Source organism: Notamacropus eugenii, chromosome 7 (assembly GCF_028372415.1).
Source record: "Notamacropus eugenii isolate mMacEug1 chromosome 7, mMacEug1.pri_v2, whole genome shotgun sequence".
Taxonomy (NCBI): Eukaryota; Metazoa; Chordata; class Mammalia; order Diprotodontia; family Macropodidae; genus Notamacropus; species Notamacropus eugenii.
In genome coordinates, this window is record NC_092878.1 from 9058306 (window position 1) to 9082646 (window position 24341).

Here is a 24341-nt window from a genome sequence, read left to right on the forward strand (position 1 = left end):
ATATACTTTTTACCATATACCACGTGGGTGTTCCTGAGGCAGACCGGACTTTGATTATGTCATCATTCAAGGACAAAGGAAGCTTATCTCAAGTCATGCCGCCCCTAGCCTCAGGCAATCTAGACAGAGGACCTACCCCCCCCCCCAACTTCTGTAGGCATCTAAATTAAGAAAGACCTTCAAATATTTACAGGAAATCAATTCAAATAATACAAGAGAATTCTACACACTCAAGAAATTACGGAAGGGCATGGAATAATATATTATGAAAAACAGAGAAATTCAAGGAACACCTCTTCCCTCCCCATCCCACCCCCAATGATATGACATACCCACCTGAGCCTAATCAAGGGAAAAAGATTGCTCGTCAACAAAACAGAGACTGCTGAGGCATTTCTAGAAAGGAAAAAACCCTGAGCATCTGAGCAAAATATTTAATTTGCACCTACCCCAACCCCAAGCAACAGAAGGACAAGATAGGTAAACAAGCATAATTACCACGCAGAGAGTAAGTGATTAAATAAATCATTTGATACCTAAAAACAGTTTTTTAAAGAAATTAATTTTTAAATGAGATTTTTTTTTAAGTACACAAGGGGAAAAAAATCAAGCCCCCTATTACTTTTCCATGAATTCTGTTTATGATTGGCATTCCCTTTGAATACACCCAAAGGACCTAGCAAAGCAACAAGAAAAGAGCCAGAAGACGGTTAGAAATTGTTTAATTGTTTAATTTCATTTTCTTTTCACCTTTTTTTGTATAACAAATTCTTGTGATCACAGCCTGCTTAAGTATCTGTTCATATGTATAAATGCAGCGAGAAGTGGAATGAGACAGTGTAAGTTTATTAGTTTATCAATTTTCTCTTTTCAGTTTGGTACCATCTGCGTGTAATGACCAAGAAGCTTGGCTCTGGAGAATAAAGACACAGAGACAGGCAGAGATGAAGACAGAGACAGACAGTCTTTATTAAGATAGCACATTATTACCATATCTCAAGAACTGTGCGAATCTCTGGGAATATAACTACAAGCAAGGCAGTCCTACCCTCAAGAAGCTCCCATTCTAACAGGGAATACCACACAGAAAGGAGACCTAGAAAGCTAGATCAGCAATATGTGCTAAGCTGCATGGTATAACGATGTCAAGGAAGTGTAAGTGGTACCGAGGTCCGAGTCGTGGGTGAAGAAAAGGTAAAAGCTTACCTATTAGAGATGTAGGTCATCCAGAGGCAGAGAAGATTCGAGAAAATGTACTTGTCTCCCTTCCATGTGGAGATAAGTGGCTAAGGGTGTGTATATAAACTGTCAGAGTTCGTTTATATGTTAACTTATTTTTCTGAACTGTGTTTTTTTCCCCTCTTTAAAAAAAATTGTCACAAGGGATTGCATACTGGGTAGAGAAGGGAGAAGGTTATAATCAGAAAAGAAAGTGGAGATATCAATTATTTTAAAGAAAAATTAAGTACAGAACCTGCCATTAAGTATGAATCAGAGGCTTCAGCATCCAGGCAGCTACGGTGTAGGCTTGTTTGGTGAGAGGGACAACTCAGGCATCATCAGCGATCTGAAGGGCTGTGCTGTCTAAGTGCAAGTCAAGGATTGTGGCCTCTTAAGAGAGGGGTCAGTTATCAGGCCTGGATTAAGGGGTAAGCAGAGCGCCCCCTGCGGGGCAGAGCGCCCCCCTGCTGGGCAGAGCGCCCCCTGCTGGGCAGAGCGCCCCCTGCTGGGCGTGCCGGAGAACTCAGTTGCCTTTCTGGATCACACAAGCTGCCTCCGCAGGTCCAACAGCCGCCCCAAGGGCCGCAGATCGGCAGCTCGGGTCCCGTTTTCATGATAACCTGACAATACGTTCCTAGAATCGGATGAAGACCTGCCTCGGCTCGTGGCGGCCTCTGCAATCGGAGGAGACCGCAGTGAAGAGCTCGGCCACGAGGACAATCGAAGAGGGAGGCCGGCCCACGGACGGCTCTGGACGCATCGGTAAGCAGAGTGTCCGAGGGCTGACCGCGAGGAGGACTCTAAAGGCGGGCGGAGGGTCCGCTGAGGGGGACGGGCTCTAGTCTGGTGAGGCCTGGCCCTCCCCTAACATGGGGGGGATCGGAGCTAGCACACCCGTCGGTCATTACGAACGCTTACAAGCAGGGCGCTCTTCGGTCTGGGGCGGCGGCGGAACCCCCTGAAGACCCCGGGTCCCCGCGGGAGTTATAGGGAGCAGACAAGGCGGGAGGAGCCGCCGAGGCCTCGCCGCGGACGGGCGGACGGTCTAAGGGAAGTTGGCGTCTGGGCTGTCACGCGTCCTAGCGTCTGTTACGACTGACAGCCAGGCCACCATGACTGACCGACATGTAACCTGCGGCCTGACGGTGCCAGGAGCGCTTGAGCTGGTACCTGGGGTACCCCGATGTCCTCGCTCAGTTCCGCCGGACTCCCCCTCCCCACCCCGGGTGGAGTGTGCAGAGCGCCCAGGGTTTGCTGCTCAGCTTCGCTACGGCGGGTCCGCGCGGGCACGGCCCGGGCGCGGCGCTCCCCCCAGGGGGTCCCGCTCTGCTTATCGGCCGGCTCAGGTTCTTTCAGGACTTGGCGTGACGACAGAAAAACCGTTGGGGGAGGGGAAAAAGGGAGGGGGGCGGGGCTGGGTCTTTCAGCTACCATTGGCTGACGCTGGCAGGGAGTTTGACGTCCGCGCACTCCCTGGCAGCCAATCGCCTTGCTTCTTCTCCTCGTCATGACGTGACCGAGGCGGAAGTGACGCGCCGAAGTCGGCGGGGGGAAGTTCGGGTGGCGCCGCGTACCTGGCGCCGGACGGTGGCAGTTGTGGTGGTGCTTGGGCTCTGCCCCTTGTGGGGTCCTGCTCTGCACGGCCGCCGGGCACGCGCAGGCGGCAGGACCCCTGGCTCCGGGCCCGGGCGTGGGAGCCCGCCCCACCTCCCATGGGGCCGCTCCGCGGGCCCTCCGCCTGAGCGCACCTTAGGGCCGGCCATGTCCGCCCCCCCGGAGGCCCGCGCCGCCGCCGCCTCGCTGCGATTGGCCGCGGCCGCCGCCTGGTGGGTGGTGCGGGGCCGCCTCTCGGCGCACTACCCCCGAGTGCTGCAGCTGCTGGGAGCCTTGAAGGCCGCGGCGCCGGGTCTGGTCCGGCCCCGGCACCACGCGCGCCTCTGCCTGGGGCTGCGAGCCAAGGTACCCGGGGAGGGTTCTGGGCCAGCCCGGCAGCAGGTGCCTGGGGGACGGAGAGGTCCAAGGTGGAGCTTGGGGCTCCTGCACAGGATGGTGTGTCCCTCGCAGGTGATCGTGGAGATGATCCTGGAGGGCCAGCCCTGGGCCCTGGTCCTGGATGCCCTGAACCTTCATTTCCCAGCGTCCGGCCCCCCCGAGTGCAGCTCCAAGGCGGTGAGTGAGGCCTCCGGCCTGGGGAGGCAGCCTGCAGACGCCGGGGTGCTTTCTGTCCTAGAGGGGTGCCCATCCCAGCTCCGGTGCCCTGACGTGGCTGATGTCTGTGCTCCCCAAACCCCGCAGAGTACGTGGGATCTGAAGGTTGCGGAGGCGCGGGAGGGCTTCTGTCAGCGAGTGAAACAGCTGGCCGAGGATCCTGAAGACTCGGCCGGTCAGCTGCAGGTGAGACGATGGCTTTGGCTGAAGTTAATTGGGCAGGCTCCACTCATTTCAACTTTTGTCTTGACTTGTTCTTTCTTTTAGGAACTGGAACAAGACTACGGAGAACCCTTCTTAGTGGCCCTGGAGAAGTTATTATTTGAATATCTGTGCCAACTGGAGAAGACGCTACCTGTGTTACAGTTGCAAGAGGTATTTTGTTTTAGGGGAGGGGAGGGGAAATGGGCAAAGAGAGAGCAGGAAGTGTAGAATTCTTGGACTTTCCGATGTTATCTTAATGCTCCTATCCCTATTCTTTCCTCATAGCTTAAGGAAGTATTAAGAGGGATGCAATCTGAAACCTTGGTTCCCCTTGCCCTGACACAGTATTGCATGGACATGGGGTGGCTAATTCAAGGTATGATGCCAGCTGGGGCTGTAATCTGGCAAGATGCTGTTTACGGTGGGACCTTTGGGAAAAGTCCATTAGCATTAATGGATTGAGATGGTCCAGATAAAGGGTTGGCTCAAAGTGTACAGAAACTATATGATGGTCTTTTGTGTACTACTCTGCCTAAGAATATTTCTTTTCTCTTTCAGAGTCCCCTCCTTTTACTTCAATGAGGGGAGCAGAACCCCAAGAGCAGAGTCCTCTTCCTTCTCCCCAGGTGGAACAAGTATTCCAGGATCCTGTTCCCACAGCCAAACCTAGTACTCCCTTTCCCCAGAGGCAGGATTTATGGAAACCCCCAGAGGCCCTCACTGGTCGGGACTTCAACCTGGCTCCTCTAGGCCGCCGGCAGATCCAGGGAAATTGTGCATCTGCCAGGGGAGGTCATAAGAACCGGCCCACTGTTATGCTCTTTCCATTCCGAAGTATGTGCCTACCAGTCCAGGATGTAACTGAGCATGGGAACAGTAGAGACCATGGGCAGCCCATGGGAGATCCAGCAAGCACCATGGCCACAAGGTCAATCCCTCATGGAAAGTACAGAAATTCAGCTCGTTCCCTCCGAGGGAGGGCTCAGGAACAGGAGAACTGGAATTCCGATGAGCCCTCCTCAGAGCAAAAGGAGTGAGTCAGGAAGCGTTAGCCTGTCCCATACTAGATTGCCTTTCTCTTTCCCTTGCCCACTACTCCTCCACCTCACCCTGTCTTTTTACCTTTATACCCCTTCACCGCAGGAACTGCCTAGATTACTCCCTGGAGCCCTTGAGGCCACCATTACCTGCTGTTGGGGCCAGGGAGCCAGGTAGGTGTACCCTGCTTTGAGCTGGGGGTTGGGAAAAGGAATGCCTCCTTCCTGAGAACAACCTGCAGTCTTTGGGGATTCCAAAGGCCTGTCTCGTTTACCTCAGTAAGAAGCAGGTTTGCTTTTGGTTTCCCTTCTGCAGTGTATTCCCCATCTCTGTGCAGCCCTGTGGTTACCATAGGGGACTTGGTTCTGGACTCAGATGATGAAGGGAGTGGCCAGAGGGGAGGGAAGGTGAGTGGGAAGGGGAAGGGAGCTTGGGAGAGGGAGGGGGACGGGTCAAGGCAGAGAGCAATAGCATGCTAATATTGTCTGTGTGGTACTTAGTAAATGACTGAGGATGACCGGACCTCCATAATCCCCTCTCTGCAGAAGTTTCTTGAATGCTATCAGAAGACGAAGTTTGGCACCCTGATCCCCACCTTCTACGAATACCTCTCCCCTGTTGAGCAAAGTTCTGTACTTGCCCAGGCCCCTTCCTGTGGCCAGACTGGCCCCATTAAGACCCAGTGGCTTAGGTCTCTTTGATGTGGCTATGGTGGAGTTTCACCACCCTGTAGTCGGTAGAAAATTGGAAAATGAACTAAACAAATTTGGCTTGCCCTGGGGACCAGGTCCCCTTATTTTGGGACCCTGGTTTGGGCTTACCTTACCACATTATCATACCTTTCTTGTTTTGTTTTGTTTTGTTTTTTTGTAACAGCCAGTGATTAAATTTTGAATCTTCTGAAATGTTGTCTTGGCTATGAGGTAAGGCAGGCTAAGAGTGCCACATGGTCTCTATATAGTGTCCCAAATAAACTCAAGTTCCTTTCACCAGGTCCAGGAATAGGAAGAATGTGTTGAATCTCGCCTTTCCTTAGGAATTTATGACTAGTTCTGGGCCCAACGTAGCTGAGAAGCCTAGAAGAGGCAATCTCAGAAATGCTGACTCTGAATCTTGGCTCCCATTATACATAGCTTTCATTTGCAGCTCAAAGTACCAGACATGTACTTTGACAAATTCTCATGCCACCCTGGACAATCTAATGTAATACTGGTGGTAATATCAGTGTCATCACAAATAAGAATGAAATGGAGCTAGGTGCTATGGAATGCATGGGAAAATAGACTCAAGATGTAGACACCAAATAAAAGATAATCTTCTAACTCCCTTGGTTTTACAGATGAGGAAGCAGATGCCCAGGAAGGTTAAATGATTTGCCCAAAGTCATAACAGGAAAGAGCACAGTTAGCCTTGAACCTCCGCTTCTGCCTGTAACTCCAAATCAAGTGCACTTTCTCCCTCCACCAGGTTCCTGACCCAGCTAAAAAATGTATAGCCCAGTTAAGGGAGCAAATGTTCCAATTGTCCTCAGGAGAAATCCAACTTTCCCTGTCTTTAGCAGTACATGTGTATACCTCTGACTTTCGATGAGCCTTTGCCTTTCAAAAGGGGCCCAAAGCTCCAGAACTCGTCTAAAGATGCGATTCCTTCCCTAAAGGCAGTTTTGGTTTGCACACACTGCTTCTTGGGCCTTTTCACCCAGGGCTGGACTTTAATGCAACATGATAAATAAACAATAAGATTCAAATCAATGAGTTTTTTGAGATAGATACTTCTAAGCCAAGTGTTATTATGTGAGTTAGCCCAAGCTGTGAGTTCTCTCCTGACCTTGACCTTGCTTTGCTACAGGAAATCTCTGTGTTTATAACCTGACTCTAGACTTGACATTTGATAACCGTCTTCTCCCTCCCTGCCTCCTCCCCAGTAAGTGTCAGGCCCACTGGCCTGAGCATTTGTGTGTGAATAGTGAAGCATGAAGGTCTTATAAGGTCCTCGGGGGACCAAAAAATAACCAATTACTGGTCCAGGTAATCCATGGTGGCTGGAAGGCACTAGGGTTCTCCACACCACCCCTGATCTGGATGCTGGTGCCACTGCCAGGCAGAAATGCTCAGGCCCTTAGCTCTCATCGCTGAAGATGGGGTTCACCTGCTGGGTGACCCGGATGAAAGTAGTGCGTCGGCTGAGCTCCTTTAGCTTGGCTGCCCCAACGTAAGTGCATGTGGAACGGATCCCTCCCAGGATGTCCCGGATGGTATTTTCTACCTCCCCTTTGAAGGGCACCTCTACTGTTCTTCCTTCTGAGGCCCTGGAACAGAAGAGTGTACTCTAACTTCTCCTCCTCTGATCCCAGCACTCTTCCCTGTTAATCACTCAGCTATAGGCCCTGAGCTTCCCTCCCAGAAATGTACCATCTGTTCCCATTAGGCACTGGCCTTTTTTTAAAACTGATTTTCCTTTCTCAGTTGTATCCTAAAGAGCTATTCAGCAGCATCTTCTCGAATACATCTGTATGCCTTGTCTGCTCTCTTACCTGTACTCAGCAATACCTCCAGCATATTTCTTCATGGCTACCTCAGAGCTCATGCCATAGAAAAGTTTGTATTTTTTGCCATTTCTCTCGATTAGTTCACCACCTGACTCGGTGTGACCAGCCAGCATGCCACCCAACATCACAAAGTCAGCACCTGCTCCTGGCAGCATTGGGGAAAGAGACAGAAGTGATTCCCACTGAATACCCAAACTTCACTCAGGCCTGAAAATATAGTTAGGACCCTTTCCTTGGGAGAAGCCAGAATCCCTAAAAGCTGAGAACAGGATACTCTGCTTTGGCCCCTTGATGCTTAGCCCCAGGGTTTGGAAGTAACACAATAGCTCCCAGTCCGACTTAGCCAAAAATCACCCTCTTACTGTTGCTTCCACCTTCTGGCCATTTTTCTTCTCGGCTTCTAGTTAACCACTCACTTAAGGGCTGCTGGAGCTCTGTTAAATCACAGGACTTTAGAGTTGGAAGGAACCTTAAAGGTAACATATTCCAATTCCTTCCTTTACAGAAGAGGAAGCAGACCTAGAGAACTGGCCAGCCTTCCCAAGGTCACGGCATAGTAAGTAGCAGAGCTGGGACAGGAACCTACATCTTAACTGCAGATCAAGTGCTCTCTCCACTGTCATGCTGCCTCTCCAGTTTAGCACTGCAAATTACACAGGCATTAGGGTGGGAGAGCCTTGGTTCTTACCACAGGCTTAAAGAAGACTCAGCAGGATCTAAATGGAATGTTAAATTGAACTGCTTCCCCGAGCCTCTCTGGGCCTGACCTGGAGTCTCAGTAATGACATCACTTGACTCTAAGCAGTCCCCATTCTACTGCCTCAGCCCAACTACTTACCAAAAGCCTTAGCCACATCTCCAGGACAACTGCAGCCTCCATCCTGTTGGGGAGAAGTGAGAAGATACTCTCATAGCCCTAGTTCAGAACAGTCCATGCCCTCATCTTTCCCTTCGCCTCTTTTTCCATTATAACTATTAAGTTTCCATACAACATACAACGGTCTTTGACGTTTATTCCCAGATATAAGAAAATGGATGTGTTTTGGCTCTTCGTTCTCCCTTCCCCTATAACTTACAGAAATGATGTGGCCTTTGAGGCCATGGGCAGCATCAGCACACTCCATCACAGCACTGAGCTGTGGGTAGCCTACCCCTGCCTTCTTTCGTGTGGTGCACACAGAGCCTATAGATGGGGACAAGGAGAAGACCCAGGTGTCTAAAACCACAGGAAGATCGGTTGGGCAAGGTTGCTTTTGGTATTGTTGACAGTATGAGGCCAGAGCTTACCTGATCCAATTCCTACTTTGATAATGTCAGCCCCGGACAGGATCAGCTCCTCCACCATCTCCCCTGTCACCACATTCCCAGCCTGAGACAGAGAGCAAGGGAAATGGGAGGGTGGAACAAGACTTGGGGTTTGAAAGAGTAAACTGTGTTTCACATGGTGAACCAGGATACTTTAAGGAAGAGCTAAAGTGTATCCTTAATTGTGCTTAAGGCAATATTGTGGCAGTTCACGCAATGAAAGTTCCCTGATACATTTCCGTTTCCTTTGCCAGGCAGACACTTACCAATACCTATTCCAGTTGTATCAGCCAAGTTCTGACTCATATGCGTTAACCAGTCTTGGTAATTGGGATGGTACCACTGCACTAGGGTTAAAGCCTAAAATCCACCTTAGTGAAGTGCCTGCTCTCTGGCCTCGATGTCATGATCAGCTAGAACATGTGGCATGATGTGGAGGACAGTTCAGGGGAGGAAAATAAACTGGTCTAAGGAGTTGGAGTCCCCTTCTCTTGCCACCTCTTGGGTTGGAGTGGATGGCTACTTCATAGTGGGCACAACTCTACCCTAAGCTGACTCCTAAAACCTGTCAGGCCTTTACGGGATGATGAAGCAAGGCAGCCATTCACCCTGCAGATTTCTCTTGTATATAGTTTTAAAATACTATCTGTAAAAAGGAAATTAAGCATAACGTGCAAGAATCAACTATCATATGTCCCATGTGCCTCCTTTTATGTATTCATGGCACACTTGAGCCTCAGTGAGTGGACCATTATGTATCACAGGTACACAGGATTCCATAATGGTTGCAAAGTGCTGTTTCAGGTATCTGGTTTGCAAGGGCCAAGAGAATGCTGCATCAACCAAGAAATACAGAGTGGCTCCAAAATCCAATGCAGCTTTCACCTTCTGGGCTAGCCTGTATATGTAGTACTACAGCACAGAGTTAGAGTCCCAATAGTATGAGATGGGACAGATGCAGTTGGAGGGCAGAAATTCTCTAATACAGGAGGAGCTGTGGCAAGTTATTTAGCTCTTTTGTGTCTCAGTTTTCTCATCTGTGAAACGAAGAGGTTTGACTAGATAATCTTTGTGGTCTCCCCTGTTCTAAATCCTATAATTTTGTGAGAGGAACAGGTCGGATGGGGGTGAAGGCAAGCCAGGAAGATGCCAAGATGTGTATCAAAGCAAGGACGTACCATGATAGTGTGCTGGGGGAAGCGTTTTCTAACATCCTTCACGAATTCCACAAAATGCTCTGAGTAGCCATTGGCCACATCCAGGCAGATGTATTTCACCTGCGGAATCGCTTCAAGGATTTGTTCTAGTTGTTCAAGGTCTGAAGGGGCTGTTCCTGAGCTGGCAGCCAGATGCTGAAGAAGAAATAGTTATCAGTATCTAAAGCAGGGATTCTTATGGGTTGTGCAGACCCCTACATGGGATTTTACGGGTTCTGTGACCTTGTGAGGAAAAATTACATCTTTATTTTCACTAACCTCTAACTGAAATAGCATTTCTTTAACTTATGACTGTAAGTAACAAACTATTCTGAGAAGAGGGTCCATAGCTGTCACCAGATTATCAAAGGACAGACAAAAAAAATACCATTAAATCTCTGAACTGATGGGTGGGAACCATATTATGGATAATGGACCAGAAGAAAGGATGAGCTAGGGGAAAGCAGGCAGAGTTGGAAGTGATGGGGCTGGGTCCCTGAAGAGAAAGAAAAATTCTTTATATGGCTAGGGGGCAGGGGTAGAACAGGATAGGGTCCCACATTACCTCTAGACAGTCAGGATTCTGATTAGCAAATTCCTTCCACTGCTCAAGGCTGTAGTGTTTGTGGATGGCCGTAAACAGAGAGAACTGAGGAGAAGCAAAGAGAGCAAAATGATTTTAATCTCCTTAGACAATTTTTCTTTTAAGCCATTAAGCAATTATTCCTTTTGGGGTTGGAGTGGAGAAGCAACTGACTAGTCAGTTGCTGAGCTTGAAGTTGTAGTAAATGGTCCAATCCTACATTCACTACAGACTTCACACTAAGGATCAGAACTGCAAGTAACTGTTTTTTGTAACTCCCTATCTGCCTGTTTAGGATCCTATCTGCTGGCATCTACTCTGATCCTGCCTCAGTGCTGATAGGGAATTAATATGGTAATAAGCAGTTGGTGCAATGTGACAGGCAGTGGATATGCAGGCAGGACCAAGAGACTGTCCTTCCTCCTGTAAGACTGGCAGGGGCTTCAGGAGTACCATGTGAACTTATCCTGGCACAGGGCCACAAAAGATGAACAGTGAAGATGCTGGGCTCTTGAATTTGCAGGCACCAACTAGAATGGTCGAGGTAAGGTACTTGCTATGAGTATCTAGGTCCCTTGCTATTTTATAAGGCCAATGGTGCTAAATTAACATGTTTCCCTACAGTCTTTGTGTCTAGTGCATGGCAACATTTCAGTAACTGGCTGCCCAAAGGAGTTGCCTTATACCTTTAAGGTATTATCTAAGGTCAATGGTACTAGAGCTAGTAGGGTATTGATTCCTCCTCCATAACCACTGATATGGGGAAGGGCAGATTTTTTGTTTCCTGGTAATCTGATCATATATTTTGTTAAATATCTGTGCACATTCATGTTCAAGTACACATAGACAAGCCTTCAAGCCAAATCCTTTGTTTCTTAGTTCAAAAAACTGAAAATATCCCAAATTTCTGAAAAAAGGCTTCCAGTAGTTGTGGCCCATGACTGTTACAAGTTCATACATATGAATAATAATGTTAAGCAGTCGTGTGTGTTTGTGTCTGTGTGTGTGTGGTCAAGTACTGGCCTGCACTAACAAAACCTTTACTTGACTAAAGATGTTGAGAGATTCTCTTTAGGAAATGTTAACAGAATGCTACATCAGATAAACTCCAAAGAGGTTTATTTATACTACAGCTGCTAAATATGACCAATATTTGTTATGGTATAGCTGTGAGACTTGTCAGTAGCACACTGTCTTCTCTGGTTTCTTTAGCACTCCTCAGAATCACCTACAAGCTATCCTAGACATCATGCATTGTGACAAACTCTGAAAATGGAGCCAATTCGTTAGCACTGAAATCATGCTCATCACAACCAGCTGTCCTGCCACACTAGAGAAGGGCATATGGAAAATGGACAACAGCACAATTTACACATGTTAACCGATGGCAAGCTGGAGCTTAGACACCAGAGGCACCTGGTACCTGCTCTGCAAGTTAAGGTCTTAGAGCAGGGAGTAGGGAAGCACACAGGGTTACAAAGCTACCATAGGTGGGACTTAATCCCACATCTTCCTGACTCCTGACTTGGAAGCCACACTCTCCTTGAGGACATATTGAGCAAAAATCTTAAACACAGCAAAGCCATGTTTTTTCAAGAAATGCAAGTAAGCTATGGAGGATTACAGCAACCAAAAAGCGTGCCAACAAACACCCACTGATGGAGACAGCCACTGAACAATGGAATGTGGTATAGGCTCAGGGTAGAAAAGTTCACTCATCGATCTTCCCAACTATATTTGGTTGTAAAATTGTCAGCAGCAACATCTTCAAATAGGATGTTCGATATGATACTATGTACATAAAAAACATGCCATATTGGATGCAATACCAAAACTAATCATGGTCCCACTGCCCAAGGCTTAGCGCTATTTTAGTTAAGAAGTTGTTAGTGATCTCACTGTATTCAGTGTCTGAGTGATGGTTCTGCCATAACTGACATGCAACAAAGGAAGAGGTATGCCTGGAGACTGGCATAGGTAGAGGGCTGTGCTTTTATTCACAGAGGGGCACGCTAATGTGAGTAACTGTTCTAGTGAAAACAAAGGGTAGTTAATTCCCTAAGAAGAACCTCATAAATAAATGAGTGACTGGAGAAATCACTGCACAACAGTGTTTTGTGACCTTATGGGGGGTTTGGTTATGATGTTATTCACACTGTCATTGTGAAATGACACTAAGAGCAATTCCATGCCTGCGTTTCTGTTGGGGGTGGGAGAAAAACCTGCACCTTTTGTGGGTGGGTGAAGAGATTATAAAGCTGGTTCTAAAATTAAAATAATTAAAAACTCCTTCAAGATGTCAAACACGCATCTCTCTCTCTGCCCTTGCCCAAAGGCATGGTATAAAGCTGACTTTGGAGAGGGAAATTCTGCAGACAGCTCGGGGTCACCGGATACCATCTAGGGAAGGGAATAAGTCGCGCCCTACCTTGCCAAGCACCTTGGCCATCTCAAAGGTGCCCACGGTATCCATGTTGGCGGCAATGACGGGGATCCCTGTGTAGAGCTGCTTTGAGTTCCGGAACATGAAGGACCGTGTGAGATCCACCTGTACAGGTGAGGGGGGTAGGAGGGAAGAAGAGAGGTGGTATAATAGCGCTCTAAAACGTACAGCCCGAAACAGGGCCAGGTGCGCGGTAGGTAAGCCTCCAGATGAGAAGGGTCAGGTGACCTGCATTTGAACCCGGCTCTTCCCCCCCCCCCCCCCCCCCCCCCGGCGGAACCGCAGGCCCAAGGTGGAGCACGCATGGAGCCCCGGCCTCACCTCGCTCCGAGACTTGAGGGTGCTGCGCTTGGGCCTCAGCAGGACGTCCTGGAAGTCCAGCTTCACCTCGTTGTCCACGTGAGGCATGGCGGGGCCTGAAGGTCCGTCTGCCGGGGCGGCCCGAGGGTCCGTCTGCCGGGGCGGCCTGGGGCGCTCAGCCAGGGCCCCTCAGTCTCACAGTCCCTCGTGCAACCTCGGACCTTACCGTTTGTTCTTTAGGGACCTGCACGCTAAAGTATTTATTGGGGAAGGAGATGCTCACCGAGCGCCCCTCTCCCACATTGGCACTGCTCCCCGCAACCTGACACAGAGGGGGATAACTTCCGGAATAGAGGGCCCTACTTCCGGGTGCGGTACTCACCTTAGCGGTTGACCCAAGTTCGGTGGAACTTAGCAACAGGCCACGCGCATCTCCCTTGGGGGGTCTTTCAGTTTCAGCAGACTAGGACGACTCCCTTAGGCCCAAGGGGAGTCTCGCGTGGAGTTCTGGGAAATGGAGTCCACCAAGTCGGATAGGACGTTAGAACTAAAGTGGAAAAAACTACAACCTCCAGAGGTGGTGCGGCTGGGCTGCCGCACGGTATGACGGGAAATGTCCCTCGTTCGTTGGCCGGAAGAATTCGGACTGTGGAGATTTCCAGTTCCGCGGAGGCGACGGGTCCGACGTAACTGGTTGCCCTTTTTGTTCACTTAATCGCTAAGACGAAGGGACGGAATTCCTGAATATTTGATGCCAGGAAATCAGATCGGAGGACTCCAAAAGCCCGGAGTCCAAACGGTGACCCGGAAGCGGAAGTCTCCTGCAGGCGGAGTGCTGGAGAGCGGAGGCGGCGGCGGCGGCAGCAGCTGTAGCGATTCATCCACGAGAGGCTTGGCTCCGGGGGGAAGATGCTGATCAAAGTGAAGGTGGGAGCCTCTGAGCCTTACCGGGAGGCAGTGGGACGGGATTTGATTGCTCCAGCCCCGAGAGGGAGAGCAGCTAGGAGCCGGTGCCGTGGGACACTGGCAACCCGCGGCTGGGCGCGAGCGCTGATGGGAAAGTGGGGCAGAGCCCGGCTTGGGGGCTTGGGGAGGCCCGGGCCCGAGCTCCGGGTCGGGCCGGGGGGGGGGGGGGGGGGGGCAGGGCCGCGCCTCCGGCCTCCGGCCTCCTCCCTTCCGCCGGCACCGCCGCCTGGCTAGCTCCGGGCCGCGGCTGTGTGCGGCTCCTTCCCCCGCCTCTCCTGCGCGCATCGGAAGTCGAGAGCTGAGACTTCGGAGAAGTCTGGTATTACCTCGCTTTACAGAGGGGTAAACTGAGGCCCGGACGGATCGATTCGCCCGCTGGAGGCAGGCGCGTTCCCCCCACTGCGCCCCCTCGCCTCCGGGACCTTCCCCTCGGAGCACCAGACAGACTCTTCGGTTCAGCTTTTTCCTTCCAGCCCCTCCCCGTCACTGTTCCTCGGTAGTCCCCCCCATGATTTAGAGCCGGAGGGGACTTTATACCTCTGGTGCAGTCCCCCGAATTTGTACGAGAGGTGACTGAGGCCCGAAACGATCGGGATCACGCGGGTGGTGACGGAACTGGGCTCTGAACCCGCACCTTCCGATTCCGAAGCGTTCAGACATCCCAGGCCTCCTCTCCCAGAGACACAACTGGGAGATTTTCCTAGAGCACCTGACTTTCTGAGGGGGGCAGTGACCAGGTTCTCCCACCATCAGCTTCATTTTCTTGTGCTGAAAGGGTATTTCTTGGTGGCCAGTATTTGGGACTAATATCAACGTTTCTCTGAAGCTGCCCCTGTTGCTTCCTCTTCTCGTTATTCCGAACAGCTCATCTTTCTTAAAAAAAAACAAACCTTCTTTTCAGAATTGTGAATTGTTCCCAGCTGTCTCTAGATCCTTCTTTTCTGCCCTTTCTTGTAACCTTCCTTCCGTCCTCTGCAGCTGATTAATCAATACCATAAAATTGAATAAAAGGGACAGAAACTGGGGCAGGGGGAAGAGCGGGGAAACCATTGATGAATGACTTGCCTAGGTCTGTAGATGTTTACATGTTTGTAAGTCATCTGCTATGGAAACGCTGTACCGTAAGAAGGACTGGAAAGGGTCATGTGCTAAGGCAAATCCTCTAGTCCCTTCATTTGTTCTTTTCCTCTCCCCACCATCAGCCCCACAACCTTCCTCCTGGTTACACTATACTCCTAAGGCAGCTATTTTAATGCTTTCCTGACTTACCTCCCACTCCTTTGACCCTAGCTATGTTGATGTTTCTGCAAGTCTGTTCCAGTTTTGTGTAATCAAAGCTATTTATTTTATATTTTATGATCACTCCTTTGCCTTATTTAAAGAATTCTAACCCCCATAGATTTGCCACAGTACTTCCATTTTTCTCTAATTTTTTTTTAATGATGTGGCCTTTTATATTTTTGTCATATATTCATTGGAGCTTATTGTGGTATATGGTTCAGGAGGCAGATCAAACCTAATTTCTGCCAAACTTTCTTTTCCAAAGCCGCAGAGTGATCATTCGTGGGGTGCAACCAGATGACGTGGTACGGTAGAAAAACTACCAGACGTGGAATAAGTGGAACTGTTTCAAATCCCAGCTCTGTTACTTGTTACCTGTGTGACTTTGAGCAAGCCACTTAATTTCTCTTTCCCTCATTTGTGAAGTAACAGAGTCAAACTAGATGACCTCAGAGTTCTGTTCCAATGCTAGACTTATGATCCTAATCCTTAATTCTGCTTGGCATTAGTATTGACTTCCTAGCATGCTCCCACAATAACCTGTTCAAACCTTCTTCTCACATCCCAATTCTACCTACCTTCTACTTCACTGAGTAGATTGAAGCTATCCAAAATGAGTTCCCTCATCCCCTCATATTCGCTTCAACATGTCTTTTATTCTTTCTTCTCATCTTTTTCTCCAGTCTCAGAAGAAAAAATATCTTCTTTCTTCTCTAAATCTGTATTTGATCCTAACTGTTTCTGACTATGGGTTGATTTGTCTCCACCCCTTACTAATTCTGGTCTAGCATCTTCAATCTTAACCCCTCAACAAACTCCTTTCCTTATTCTTATGTCTTCTATGCAGGATTAAATATGTTAATTTAGTCTTACTACATCTTCCATCTTCCTTCTTTCACAGCTGAACTTCTTGAATGAATAATCCTTTACTGGTTTGTTGCATTTTCCTCTCTTCCAACCCTCTGAAAATCTGTCTTCTGTGCTTGCCATGTTTACTAAAAGTGCCGTTACTACCAATGATCATCTGCACAAATCCCTGTGGCTCTTATATCTTCTCTGCAATATTGGATACAGTTGAGTGCACTCTCTTGTTAAAATTCTTTCCATCTTTTGCTTTTATGATGACTTGCCATCCTAGTTCTCTTCCTGCTTCACTCACTGATCCCTTGTTGTCTTATTCACTGGCTCTTTTTGTCTCATAAACTGGTTATTCCTCCAGGACCGGTCAGTGCTTTCTCTCTATACTGGTACTACTTTCATCTTTGAACTAATGCATCTGGCTTTCACGTAGCTTCTAGTGCCATGCTGGTTCCCCCTCCTGGACGTTTCCATTTAGACATCTTTTGTCTCTTCAGACTATATCAAAACTGAATTCATCTTCTTAAGCCAGTCTCTTTCCAAATTTCCGTCATCTCATTAATTTGAATCCTGCATCAGACACTTGCTAGCTGTGTGAACAGATCGTGTTTTTCATTTCTTGGTGCCTCAGTTTCCTCCTCTGTAAAATGAGGATAAAAATAGCACTTAGCCCACAGGGTTGGTTGTGAGGATCAACTTCAATCATACATCTGTAATTCCGTGCAAACCTTGAAAGTCCATAAAACTGCTAGTCACAGTTATACTTGATTTTATTCAGTTTAGCACTTCAGTACATACGTCTTTATATCTCCCCTCTTGGTGTCTGATTGCTTTGTGTCCCCCACAGACCTAAGCAATAACTCAGCAGATACTAGCTGAATGGGATGGAATTCACCAAAGGCATTTATTAAGCACTTATGTGTGCCAGATATCAGGCTGTGCACTAAGAGATACTGAAAGCATGATATTCTCTGGCTTCAAGGAGCTTAACATTGTATTTGGGAAAAATGATGTAGCCAATGGAGTGGCCATCAGGAAAATCACAGGGATGACAAGTTATGTGACAACTGATTGACATGTTGACTTGACTGCTTCTCAGAATAGGAGTCAGAAAACTGGGTGGCAGGGGAGGGAAGCTGGCTGAAAGGCAATAGGAGGGGCCTGGGAGCACCCAGGTAGATGAATGAACTTACCAGTTAAGAGTGAGGGCCCCAACGTAGGAGGTAGTGTCTTGTCCAAGGCAAGAAGTAAGCACAGCTGCTTGCCAGGAAAATAGCAGCTGTGTTTGACAGCCTTTACAACATTACATGTTGGTGAGCACCTCACCTAGAGGAGAAAGCTGTGGGACCATGGAATTAGCTCCAGGACTCATGGCCCTGGTAGTACCTAGGCCCCTCTGCCCTAAATTGTCACAGTGTGCACTTAGTGAAGGGCCTCAGTACTATGGTTGAAGAATGACAGCCACTTCTATTCCTCTGACTTCAGATGATGAAAGTTTTCCAGAGGAATAAATGAACAAAGCCATTACTAAGCACTTCATTGCTAGTTTCCTGATTTACTATATGTTTAATAAAGTATTGCTGGGGATACAGATAGAAAAATCAGTTCTTGCTCTTCAGGAGCAAGCTTGGGGAGACAATATACAGGAGAATTCAGCTGCAGAGCAGATAGGAAGGCCCAGGGGGCCTCAGGGTACAATAAGGCAGATAGCAAAGTTTATAGGGTACCTAGAGTGCCTCAGCAGGTCAGATGGTAATGCCCAAGTGTCCCAGGGGACATGGGAAGTTCCTGTGATCCTCCACATTACTGGAAAGTAACTCCCTGCTCATTCAAACAGTGTCTCCCTTACAGTTGACTAAGTATGAGGCTGAAGTAGAGTAGGGGCTCTGGGCTCCTTCCCATGAGAGTGGAGATGGGTATCTACAGGAAAAGTGGAAGAAAGGGCTCCCTGCAACACATGCTCTTCTGTATACTCTGGCACCAGGTAGGAACTGGGCATCAAGGAAAGAGAAGACTGGAGAACTAGACTCCGCCAGGGACCTGGGGCTAGAGAGGTGAAGCATTTCCTATGCTTCTGCTCCTCTTGGCTCTCAGGTGAAAAGGAGGTAACACAGTAGTAGCCCTTATAAGTCTATTCAGTACTCAACTCTTCTGGGACCTTGGGAAAGTCCCTTCTATGGACGTCAGTTTCTTCATCTGTATATCGATCAGTTACTAAGGACTTTCTCTGTATGAGGCATGAGGTATACATAGACAAAAATTTAATTCTTTGCCTTTAGGGTTGTGTTAGATGGAATCTGAGGTCTCTTCCAATTCTAGATCAGTGACCCTATTACTTCCCCATGGTCAAGAGAGTCTTCCTTTTCTCTCACCATCTTTCTCACGTAATAAGATATAAGTCTGAGGACTGCACATCATTATCTTCCTGGTTTATGTGTGAGTGAGTGCATTATTGGGTGCTGTAGCTTCGTTAGGCAGGTTAGATAGAAATAAAGCATAGTTTGAACATTATTCTATTCCTTTCAATGCTTACATTTTAATTGAGTGGATTAGAACCACAAATGTATAGTAAATACAAATATGTGAATAGAAAATTTAAAAAAATATATGAGCAGAAAATAAAGTTGTTTAGCAGCACGAATAAGTGTCTGGCACTCCAAAATTTGTCCAGTTATCCTTCACCCTCTCTTAAGAGCATATCTTCTTAAAAGGGATGGGTTGGACATGTTAGGAAATAAAGGAAGATCATTGAAAATAATGATCTCAGGACACAGTGGACGATAAAGACAATAAAGCTATGGTCCAAAGATGTAGTATCCATGGTGAATGAGAATAGACTTAAATGTATAACACACGCACTTTTCAGTGCAGGAGGGCAAGGGAGAATACTGGTTACAAGTAGGCTGAATTGATACTTAATGTTTGATCAGTCTGGAAAAACCTCTGACAGAGTAGAGGCCAAGTCAGCACTCTAGCTGATGTGCAGACAGCCTGGGTCTTGATTTGTACAATCATACAAAGGTGTCACAGTGGATAGAGCACTAGACCTGGAGGCAGAAAGACTTGAATTTAAGTGTAGTTGAGCCATTAAAAGTTGTGTGACCTGGGGCAAGTTAATTTCACTACTTATTGCTTCAGTTCCTGTGTACGTAAGATGAGGAAAATAATAGCACCTACTTCCCTGGATTATGAGGATAAAATTAAATAATATTTGTAAAATGTTTTGCAAACCTTTGTGCTATGTAAATGCTAGCTGTTATTGTTTTTATTTTAAATTAGAGCCAAAGGTACAGTTTTGGGCTTATGTTGGGTGAGGGACGCTGGCATATAATGGAGTTAGTTGAAGGTCATGACATTCGGAGTCTGAATTTAAAAATTTTAATGAAATTGATTGAAGTCAGAGGAAGATTTTGAAGAAGAGAATGATCTGTGGTCCTTGAAGTCTAGTCAAAGATGATCTCTGGTAGTCTGAGGATCCTTACGGTTGCCTGCACACCAGAGCAGCATCTCTTCTTTGTGTTTCTGGCATTAATTAGTTTTCTTAGGACACCTCTTATTAGTATCTCATCAAAAACAGAGCTGGTGCTATCTTTGATTTTGGTAAGCAATTTTATTCTTTTAAAAAATGACAAGTAGGGATGACTGGGACAGTCCAAAATAGACCAGGCACCAAAACATTTAATAATCATTCATATAATTAAAGATGTGAGGGTAACTAAGGTGTTTGGTTTTCCCAGTTCAAGTTCATTGACAAGGTGCACCTAGCTAATAGTAGTAGATGGTGGGTACTAGGACAGAACAGGAGAGTAATTATATACAGGTGAACTGAGTGAATGGACACTAACAAAGCCCTTGCCTATTTCAGACGCTGACAGGAAAGGAAATTGAGATCGACATTGAACCCACAGACAAGGTAATATATTCGCTTCCCCTCAGTTCCTGTGATCTCTTCATGTCCCTCTACCCTTTTCTGTGTGCTCTGTACATGTACCTAAGTGTGATCCTTATGGCTGCTCTCCATTTCCCTGGCTCCATCCCTCAGCGACCTTTTCCATTTCATTCCCTTGAAGGTGGAGCGGATCAAAGAGCGGGTGGAAGAGAAAGAAGGAATTCCTCCACAGCAGCAGCGACTCATCTACAGTGGCAAACAGATGTGAGTTTAGTGTGGGAGTAGAGGTCATGTCAGTTGTACAGATAAGGGAGTGATGGCAGAGATCAAGAAATGAATGGCTTCTTCATTCTTTCTTGAGGCAGGTTTCCTCTAGACTATTTCAAAGAAGGATGAAACTCTGTCAGCCACCTAGTCTTTTTTTTTTCTTTTTCCAGGAACGACGAGAAGACAGCTGCTGATTACAAGATCCAAGGAGGCTCAGTCCTCCATTTGGTGTTGGCTCTTCGTGGGGGAGGTGGTCTTGGGCGGTGATGGACCTCCCTCTACTTTATCCCCTTACCCCATCACTCATAATGATGCGCCATATACCCTTCCACTTCCTGGAACAACAGAACCACCGCCTCCTCCCCAGGACAGATGCCCAGGTGTTTTTGTCTGTTGCTGGGAGGTCTGTGAGGACCCCAGGTTCCAGCCCTCTGGGCCTGCAGGGCCCTTTGCTAGCTGTTGGTTTTTAGTTTGTGGTCTCGCCTGCCCCTTCCCTCATGGCTGTGTCCTGGTTGTTAATAAAGACGTTTCCCAGCCTCCTGGAATGTTTCCTCAACCATGCTCAAATGAAAACGACTGAGGTGGATCATGAATCCTGGTAGAACACAAACACAAAGGGCATGTTAAAGAAAAGAATGGGGCCGTTTCATTCAGGGCCTTGGAGTAAATTTGGTCATGTTATTGATGGTGGAAAATTGGATAGCCAAATTCTTTAACATTGCTGGATTTGAGTTCATGCAATACCCTATGATTTTCATGACTGCTATTCTACAGAGGGAGTGTTTAGGGCTCTGCTCTACCTGCCTCTACATTACAGAGGTAAGGAGGGAGGGATGCTGGTGCCTGAGGAGATGGGGTTGAGAGACTGTGGCTTCGACTAATAGAGAGCAGAAGAGTCTTTTGGGCATTTTATTATTCAAAGAAGGGATAAACTGATTTGGGGTTAGAGGGTCTAGGTTCCAGCCCCAGCAGTGCCAATTAAAGTGCTTGTATGGCAGGACAAGTTGGCATGGGCCTCGAATTCCTCATCTGTAAAATGGGGATTAGATCAGATCTTCCAGCTGCTCATTTATAATCCTATCACTGATTGGAAGGAGGACTTTAAGGCTTAGAAAAAAGCCCTATGGACAGGACAGCCCAGATCCTGGCTAGTGGGATTGCACAGCCATCCCTGGTACTCGTCAGGGGGCGCTGTGCTGCCAGCGTCCTCTGCCACGCCTCGGCTCCAACTCTGGGTGGCGCCACCGGCCTCGGGACAGAATCCCGGAAGCGGCGCGCTAGCCGGCTTCTCTCTATGGTCCAACATGGTGGCTTGCTGAAGGCGGCCGGCTCGGACCAGCCCCGCAGGAGCCCAGCGCCCGCCCGCCATGGCCCGCCTCCCGCAGCTGGTCGTCTTCGACCTGGGTAGGAGCCCTCGGCCTCCCCGCCCTCCGACTGTGAGCCCCAGCCCGGATCCTCCCCTCCGCCAGGCGGAGCTGAGCCCACCCCCTTTCCCTTGCAGATTACACCCTCTGGCCCTTCTGGGTGGACACGCACGTGGAGCCCCCCTTCCACCGGAGCGGGTGAGGGGGCGGGGCCAAGGGCTGGGGGCGGGGCCCGGCTGGGGCGGGGCGAGGCAGAGCTGAGCCCCTCCTCTTGTGCCCCTGTCCAGCGATGGGAGCGTGCGGGACAGCGGTGAGAAGGCCGTTAGGCTGTACCGAGAGGTGCCCGACGTCCTGGAGCGGCTGCGGGGCCTGGGGGTGACCATGGCCGCCGCCTCCCGGTAAGGGCGGCCTGCGTGGGGCTGGGAAGGCCCAGATTGGTCCTGCGCTTAGAGCCGGGTGTGACGCAGGTGTGGGGGCGCAGCAGGGGGCGGGGCGGCGGGGCCGCGGGCGGGGGGGGCGGGGCGGGGCAGGGGCGGGGGGCGGGGCTGCGGGCGGGGCGGGGCCGGGGCGGTGGACGTGGGGCGGGGCTGCGGGCAGGGGTGGGCGGGGCTGCGGGCAGGGGGCGGGCTTGGAAGGCCGAGAAGGAGCGTGCCAGGGGAAGGGTTAGGGTGAGCCAGCAGCGCTGTGCCGGGCCGTGCCCACACCTGTGTGCCATTTATAGCCTTCAGGCCAGCCACGGCTCCGGAGGACTCAAGATGACACCTGATAGGGAGGTGACAGATTCAGGCTAATTGGTTTAGTTTGACTTTCTTAAAGGGGGGTGTGGGGGAGGGAGAAGATGTCGATTTTAAAATATTTTAAATATAATTCTTTAAGAATACCACTTATGGTCTAAGAGGATTGCCTAGAGCACTGAGACTCTCAGTGACTTGCCTAGGGTCGCGCAGCCAGTATGTGACATAAACCAAGCCTTTCTAACTCTCCTGCCTGAGGCTTTGTTCCTACCATGTCACCAGCCCGTTTTCTCTGTCTATCACACTGTTCCTTAATGACGCCTTTTCCTCTCCTGTTTCGTCAGAGCTTCTCATGTATAACATACGTGTGGTTATGTGCTGCAGCCTACTTACACCCCAACATGTATCTTTCCATTGTCTTCTTCCCGTTACTCACTTTTAATTTTCCTGAAGGTGTTTATATTCTATGTCTAACTGCCAAATAACACTGAGGGGGAGAGTACAATCTGAGAGTGGGAGATAACCAGCGATGTGACATGATAGGGATATAACATGCATAGAAGGAATGACTTGAAATACTGGAAAGGGGTGAGTGGGACTAGAAAAGGGTAGAGCTCTAAAGGTCATGAGAGCATGGAAACATAAAGCCAAGGAATCTGTATTAACTGCTTTAAAGAGTGGTGAGTCAGTGGTCAGACCTCCACATTAAGATTGTTTTGGCAACTGTGAAGACCCCTTCAAAATTCTATCTTGGTTCCAGTCTGATCATATTTTAGTTCCGTGGGGGAGGGGAACCTCTCCAGTGTTGCAACTACATTGTAAATTGTAAATTTTTGAGAGACTAATAACTCAAAAATGGATATTAATTTGTGCAGCTTTGCCTGTTAGCATTTCTAATTTCCTCATTTGTTGCTTTTTCCAAGTTTCCTTTGTATCTCTGACTTGAGTCTATGCTCTAACCATTTCCTCTTTCTTCAACTTAGGACCGGTGAGATTCAAGGAGCCAATCAGCTCTTGGAGCTTTTTGACCTCACTAAATATTTTGCGTACAAGGAAATTTATCCAGGCTGCAAGGTCACACACTTTGAGAGGTACTCAGGGATGAGAAGAAAGGAAAAGCAAAATATGACTGATCTACCTGACAGACATGGTGGGAGTAGGGAACTAACCCCTTATCCTCACACAGTCCTGTTCCACTCAGATTGCAGCAGAAGAGTGGTATCCCCTACTCTGAAATGATCTTCTTTGATGACGAGAAGCGGAACATTATAGATGTCAGCAAACTGGGTACTGAATGGTGGTGTTGGGTGGAAAGGGGCTTTAGGTATATAAGTGTACATGGGGTGAGAGTAGGCTTGGGGCGGGCTAGTTTGCATGCCAGCTAAGGGCCCCCCAAATGACAGAAGTAAGATTAATCTCATAAAGTGTCATTCTTTCCTAGGTGTCACCTGTATTCATGTCCAGAGTGAAATGAATCTGCATACTCTGACTAAAGGCCTAGAAACATTTGCAAAGTCTTGAGATAAACTCTCAGATTCAGCCCTGCAGATGGGAGCCCTGGCCATGGAGCCCAGCAGGAAGAAAACCAGGAATGCATTTTCAGGTCATCTGTGAATTGTATAAAACATTTGTGTGTAAGCATATATGACCCTTCCCTTGGTGTAAGTCTGCTTTGTCTACACATATATGGGCTAACCACACTGCCCAGGACTGATTCCAGCCTTTGTTTCCCAGTGCTGTTTTTTCCGTGGTGTTACCAAAACATCCCTTCCTCGTGGCAAATAAAACTTCCTATGATAGACTTCTGCACTTTCTCTACCTGCCTCTAAAAAAGCACGCCAAAGCTCACCATGGAAGAAAGGGACCTGGCAACTTAGGAAAGTCTCAGTGCATGCCAGTCTGGTGCCCCAGGCCCTCTAGGATTGTGTCTGCCCAA

The 24341-nt window shown here is 48.5% G+C and overlaps 4 protein-coding genes across 21 annotated transcripts; 3 read left to right on the forward strand and 1 right to left on the reverse strand.

Moving 5' to 3' along the window:
• The first annotated feature begins 1749 nt into the window (after positions 1-1749).
• Positions 1750-7884, forward strand: TINF2 (TERF1 interacting nuclear factor 2). 13 transcript variants are annotated; one of them, XM_072623451.1, is made up of 9 exons: positions 1750-1983; positions 3286-3390; positions 3517-3615; positions 3697-3804; positions 3919-4009; positions 4192-4666; positions 4777-4844; positions 4987-5078; positions 5217-5576. In XM_072623451.1, the coding sequence occupies exons 2-9, from the start codon at positions 3298-3300 to the stop codon at positions 5370-5372; spliced, it is 1182 nt and encodes a 393-aa protein (XP_072479552.1). In that variant the 5' UTR covers positions 1750-1983; positions 3286-3297; the 3' UTR covers positions 5373-5576. The 13 variants fall into 13 exon arrangements, with proteins under 13 accessions (XP_072479552.1, XP_072479555.1, XP_072479551.1 ...); XM_072623444.1 differs by lacking the exon at positions 1750-1983 and adding exons at positions 2953-3180; positions 6011-6422 and having other exon boundaries at positions 3286-3615; positions 5548-5594; XM_072623443.1 differs by lacking the exon at positions 1750-1983 and adding an exon at positions 2953-3180.
• Positions 6353-13561, reverse strand: GMPR2 (guanosine monophosphate reductase 2). Of its 3 annotated transcripts, none has more exons than XM_072623458.1 (10): positions 13429-13561; positions 13068-13297; positions 12732-12851; positions 10286-10369; positions 9703-9876; positions 8507-8588; positions 8296-8402; positions 8058-8100; positions 7205-7358; positions 6353-6979 (listed from the first exon to the last, which is right to left on the reverse strand). In XM_072623458.1, exons 2-10 carry the CDS (start codon positions 13152-13154, stop codon positions 6790-6792), a joined length of 1041 nt encoding a protein of 346 aa, XP_072479559.1. In that variant the 5' UTR covers positions 13155-13297; positions 13429-13561; the 3' UTR covers positions 6353-6789. The 3 variants fall into 3 exon arrangements, with proteins under 3 accessions (XP_072479559.1, XP_072479557.1, XP_072479558.1); XM_072623456.1 differs by having other exon boundaries at positions 7205-7364; XM_072623457.1 differs by having other exon boundaries at positions 7205-7364; positions 13068-13290; positions 13429-13535.
• A 27-nt stretch (positions 13562-13588) lies between these two features.
• Positions 13589-20846, forward strand: NEDD8 (NEDD8 ubiquitin like modifier). Its single transcript, XM_072623467.1, has 4 exons — positions 13589-13973; positions 20017-20064; positions 20222-20304; positions 20478-20846. The coding sequence occupies exons 1-4, from the start codon at positions 13956-13958 to the stop codon at positions 20572-20574; spliced, it is 246 nt and encodes an 81-aa protein (XP_072479568.1). The 5' UTR covers positions 13589-13955; the 3' UTR covers positions 20575-20846.
• A 485-nt stretch (positions 20847-21331) lies between these two features.
• MDP1 (magnesium dependent phosphatase 1) lies at positions 21332-24206 on the forward strand. Of its 4 annotated transcripts, XM_072623466.1 has the most exons (6): positions 21581-21711; positions 21809-21869; positions 21959-22069; positions 23389-23496; positions 23607-23692; positions 23847-24206. In XM_072623466.1, exons 1-6 carry the CDS (start codon positions 21675-21677, stop codon positions 23924-23926), a joined length of 483 nt encoding a protein of 160 aa, XP_072479567.1. In that variant the 5' UTR covers positions 21581-21674; the 3' UTR covers positions 23927-24206. The 4 variants fall into 4 exon arrangements, 3 of the variants coding, with proteins under 3 accessions (XP_072479566.1, XP_072479565.1, XP_072479567.1); XM_072623464.1 differs by lacking the exon at positions 21809-21869 and having other exon boundaries at positions 21416-21711; XM_072623465.1 differs by lacking the exons at positions 21809-21869; positions 23389-23496 and having other exon boundaries at positions 21385-21711.
• The last annotated feature ends 135 nt before the right edge of the window (positions 24207-24341 follow it).

Coding starts and splice junctions, on each gene's coding strand:
- MDP1 (XM_072623464.1), top strand. CDS start 21,431: ATGGACAGGACAGCCCAGATCCTGGCTAGTGGGATTGCACAGCCATCC. Junction 21,712..21,958: donor GCTGGTCGTCTTCGACCTGG/GTAGGAGCCCTC, acceptor GCCCCTGTCCAG/CGATGGGAGCGTGCGGGACA. Junction 23,693..23,846: donor TATAGATGTCAGCAAACTGG/GTACTGAATGGT, acceptor ATTCTTTCCTAG/GTGTCACCTGTATTCATGTC.
- NEDD8 (XM_072623467.1), top strand. Junction 20,065..20,221: donor ACATTGAACCCACAGACAAG/GTAATATATTCG, acceptor ATTCCCTTGAAG/GTGGAGCGGATCAAAGAGCG. Junction 20,305..20,477: donor ATCTACAGTGGCAAACAGAT/GTGAGTTTAGTG, acceptor TTCTTTTTCCAG/GAACGACGAGAAGACAGCTG.
- GMPR2 (XM_072623456.1), bottom strand. CDS start 13,154: ATGCCTCACGTGGACAACGAGGTGAAGCTGGACTTCCAGGACGTCCTG. Junction 12,852..13,067: donor CCCTCAAGTCTCGGAGCGAG/GTGAGGCCGGGG, acceptor TCACCTGTACAG/GTGGATCTCACACGGTCCTT. Junction 8,589..9,702: donor TCCCCCAGCACACTATCATG/GTACGTCCTTGC, acceptor TCTCTGTCTCAG/GCTGGGAATGTGGTGACAGG.
- TINF2 (XM_072623440.1), top strand. CDS start 2,983: ATGTCCGCCCCCCCGGAGGCCCGCGCCGCCGCCGCCTCGCTGCGATTG. Junction 3,805..3,918: donor CTGTGTTACAGTTGCAAGAG/GTATTTTGTTTT, acceptor CTTTCCTCATAG/CTTAAGGAAGTATTAAGAGG. Junction 4,010..4,191: donor CATGGGGTGGCTAATTCAAG/GTATGATGCCAG, acceptor TTTCTCTTTCAG/AGTCCCCTCCTTTTACTTCA.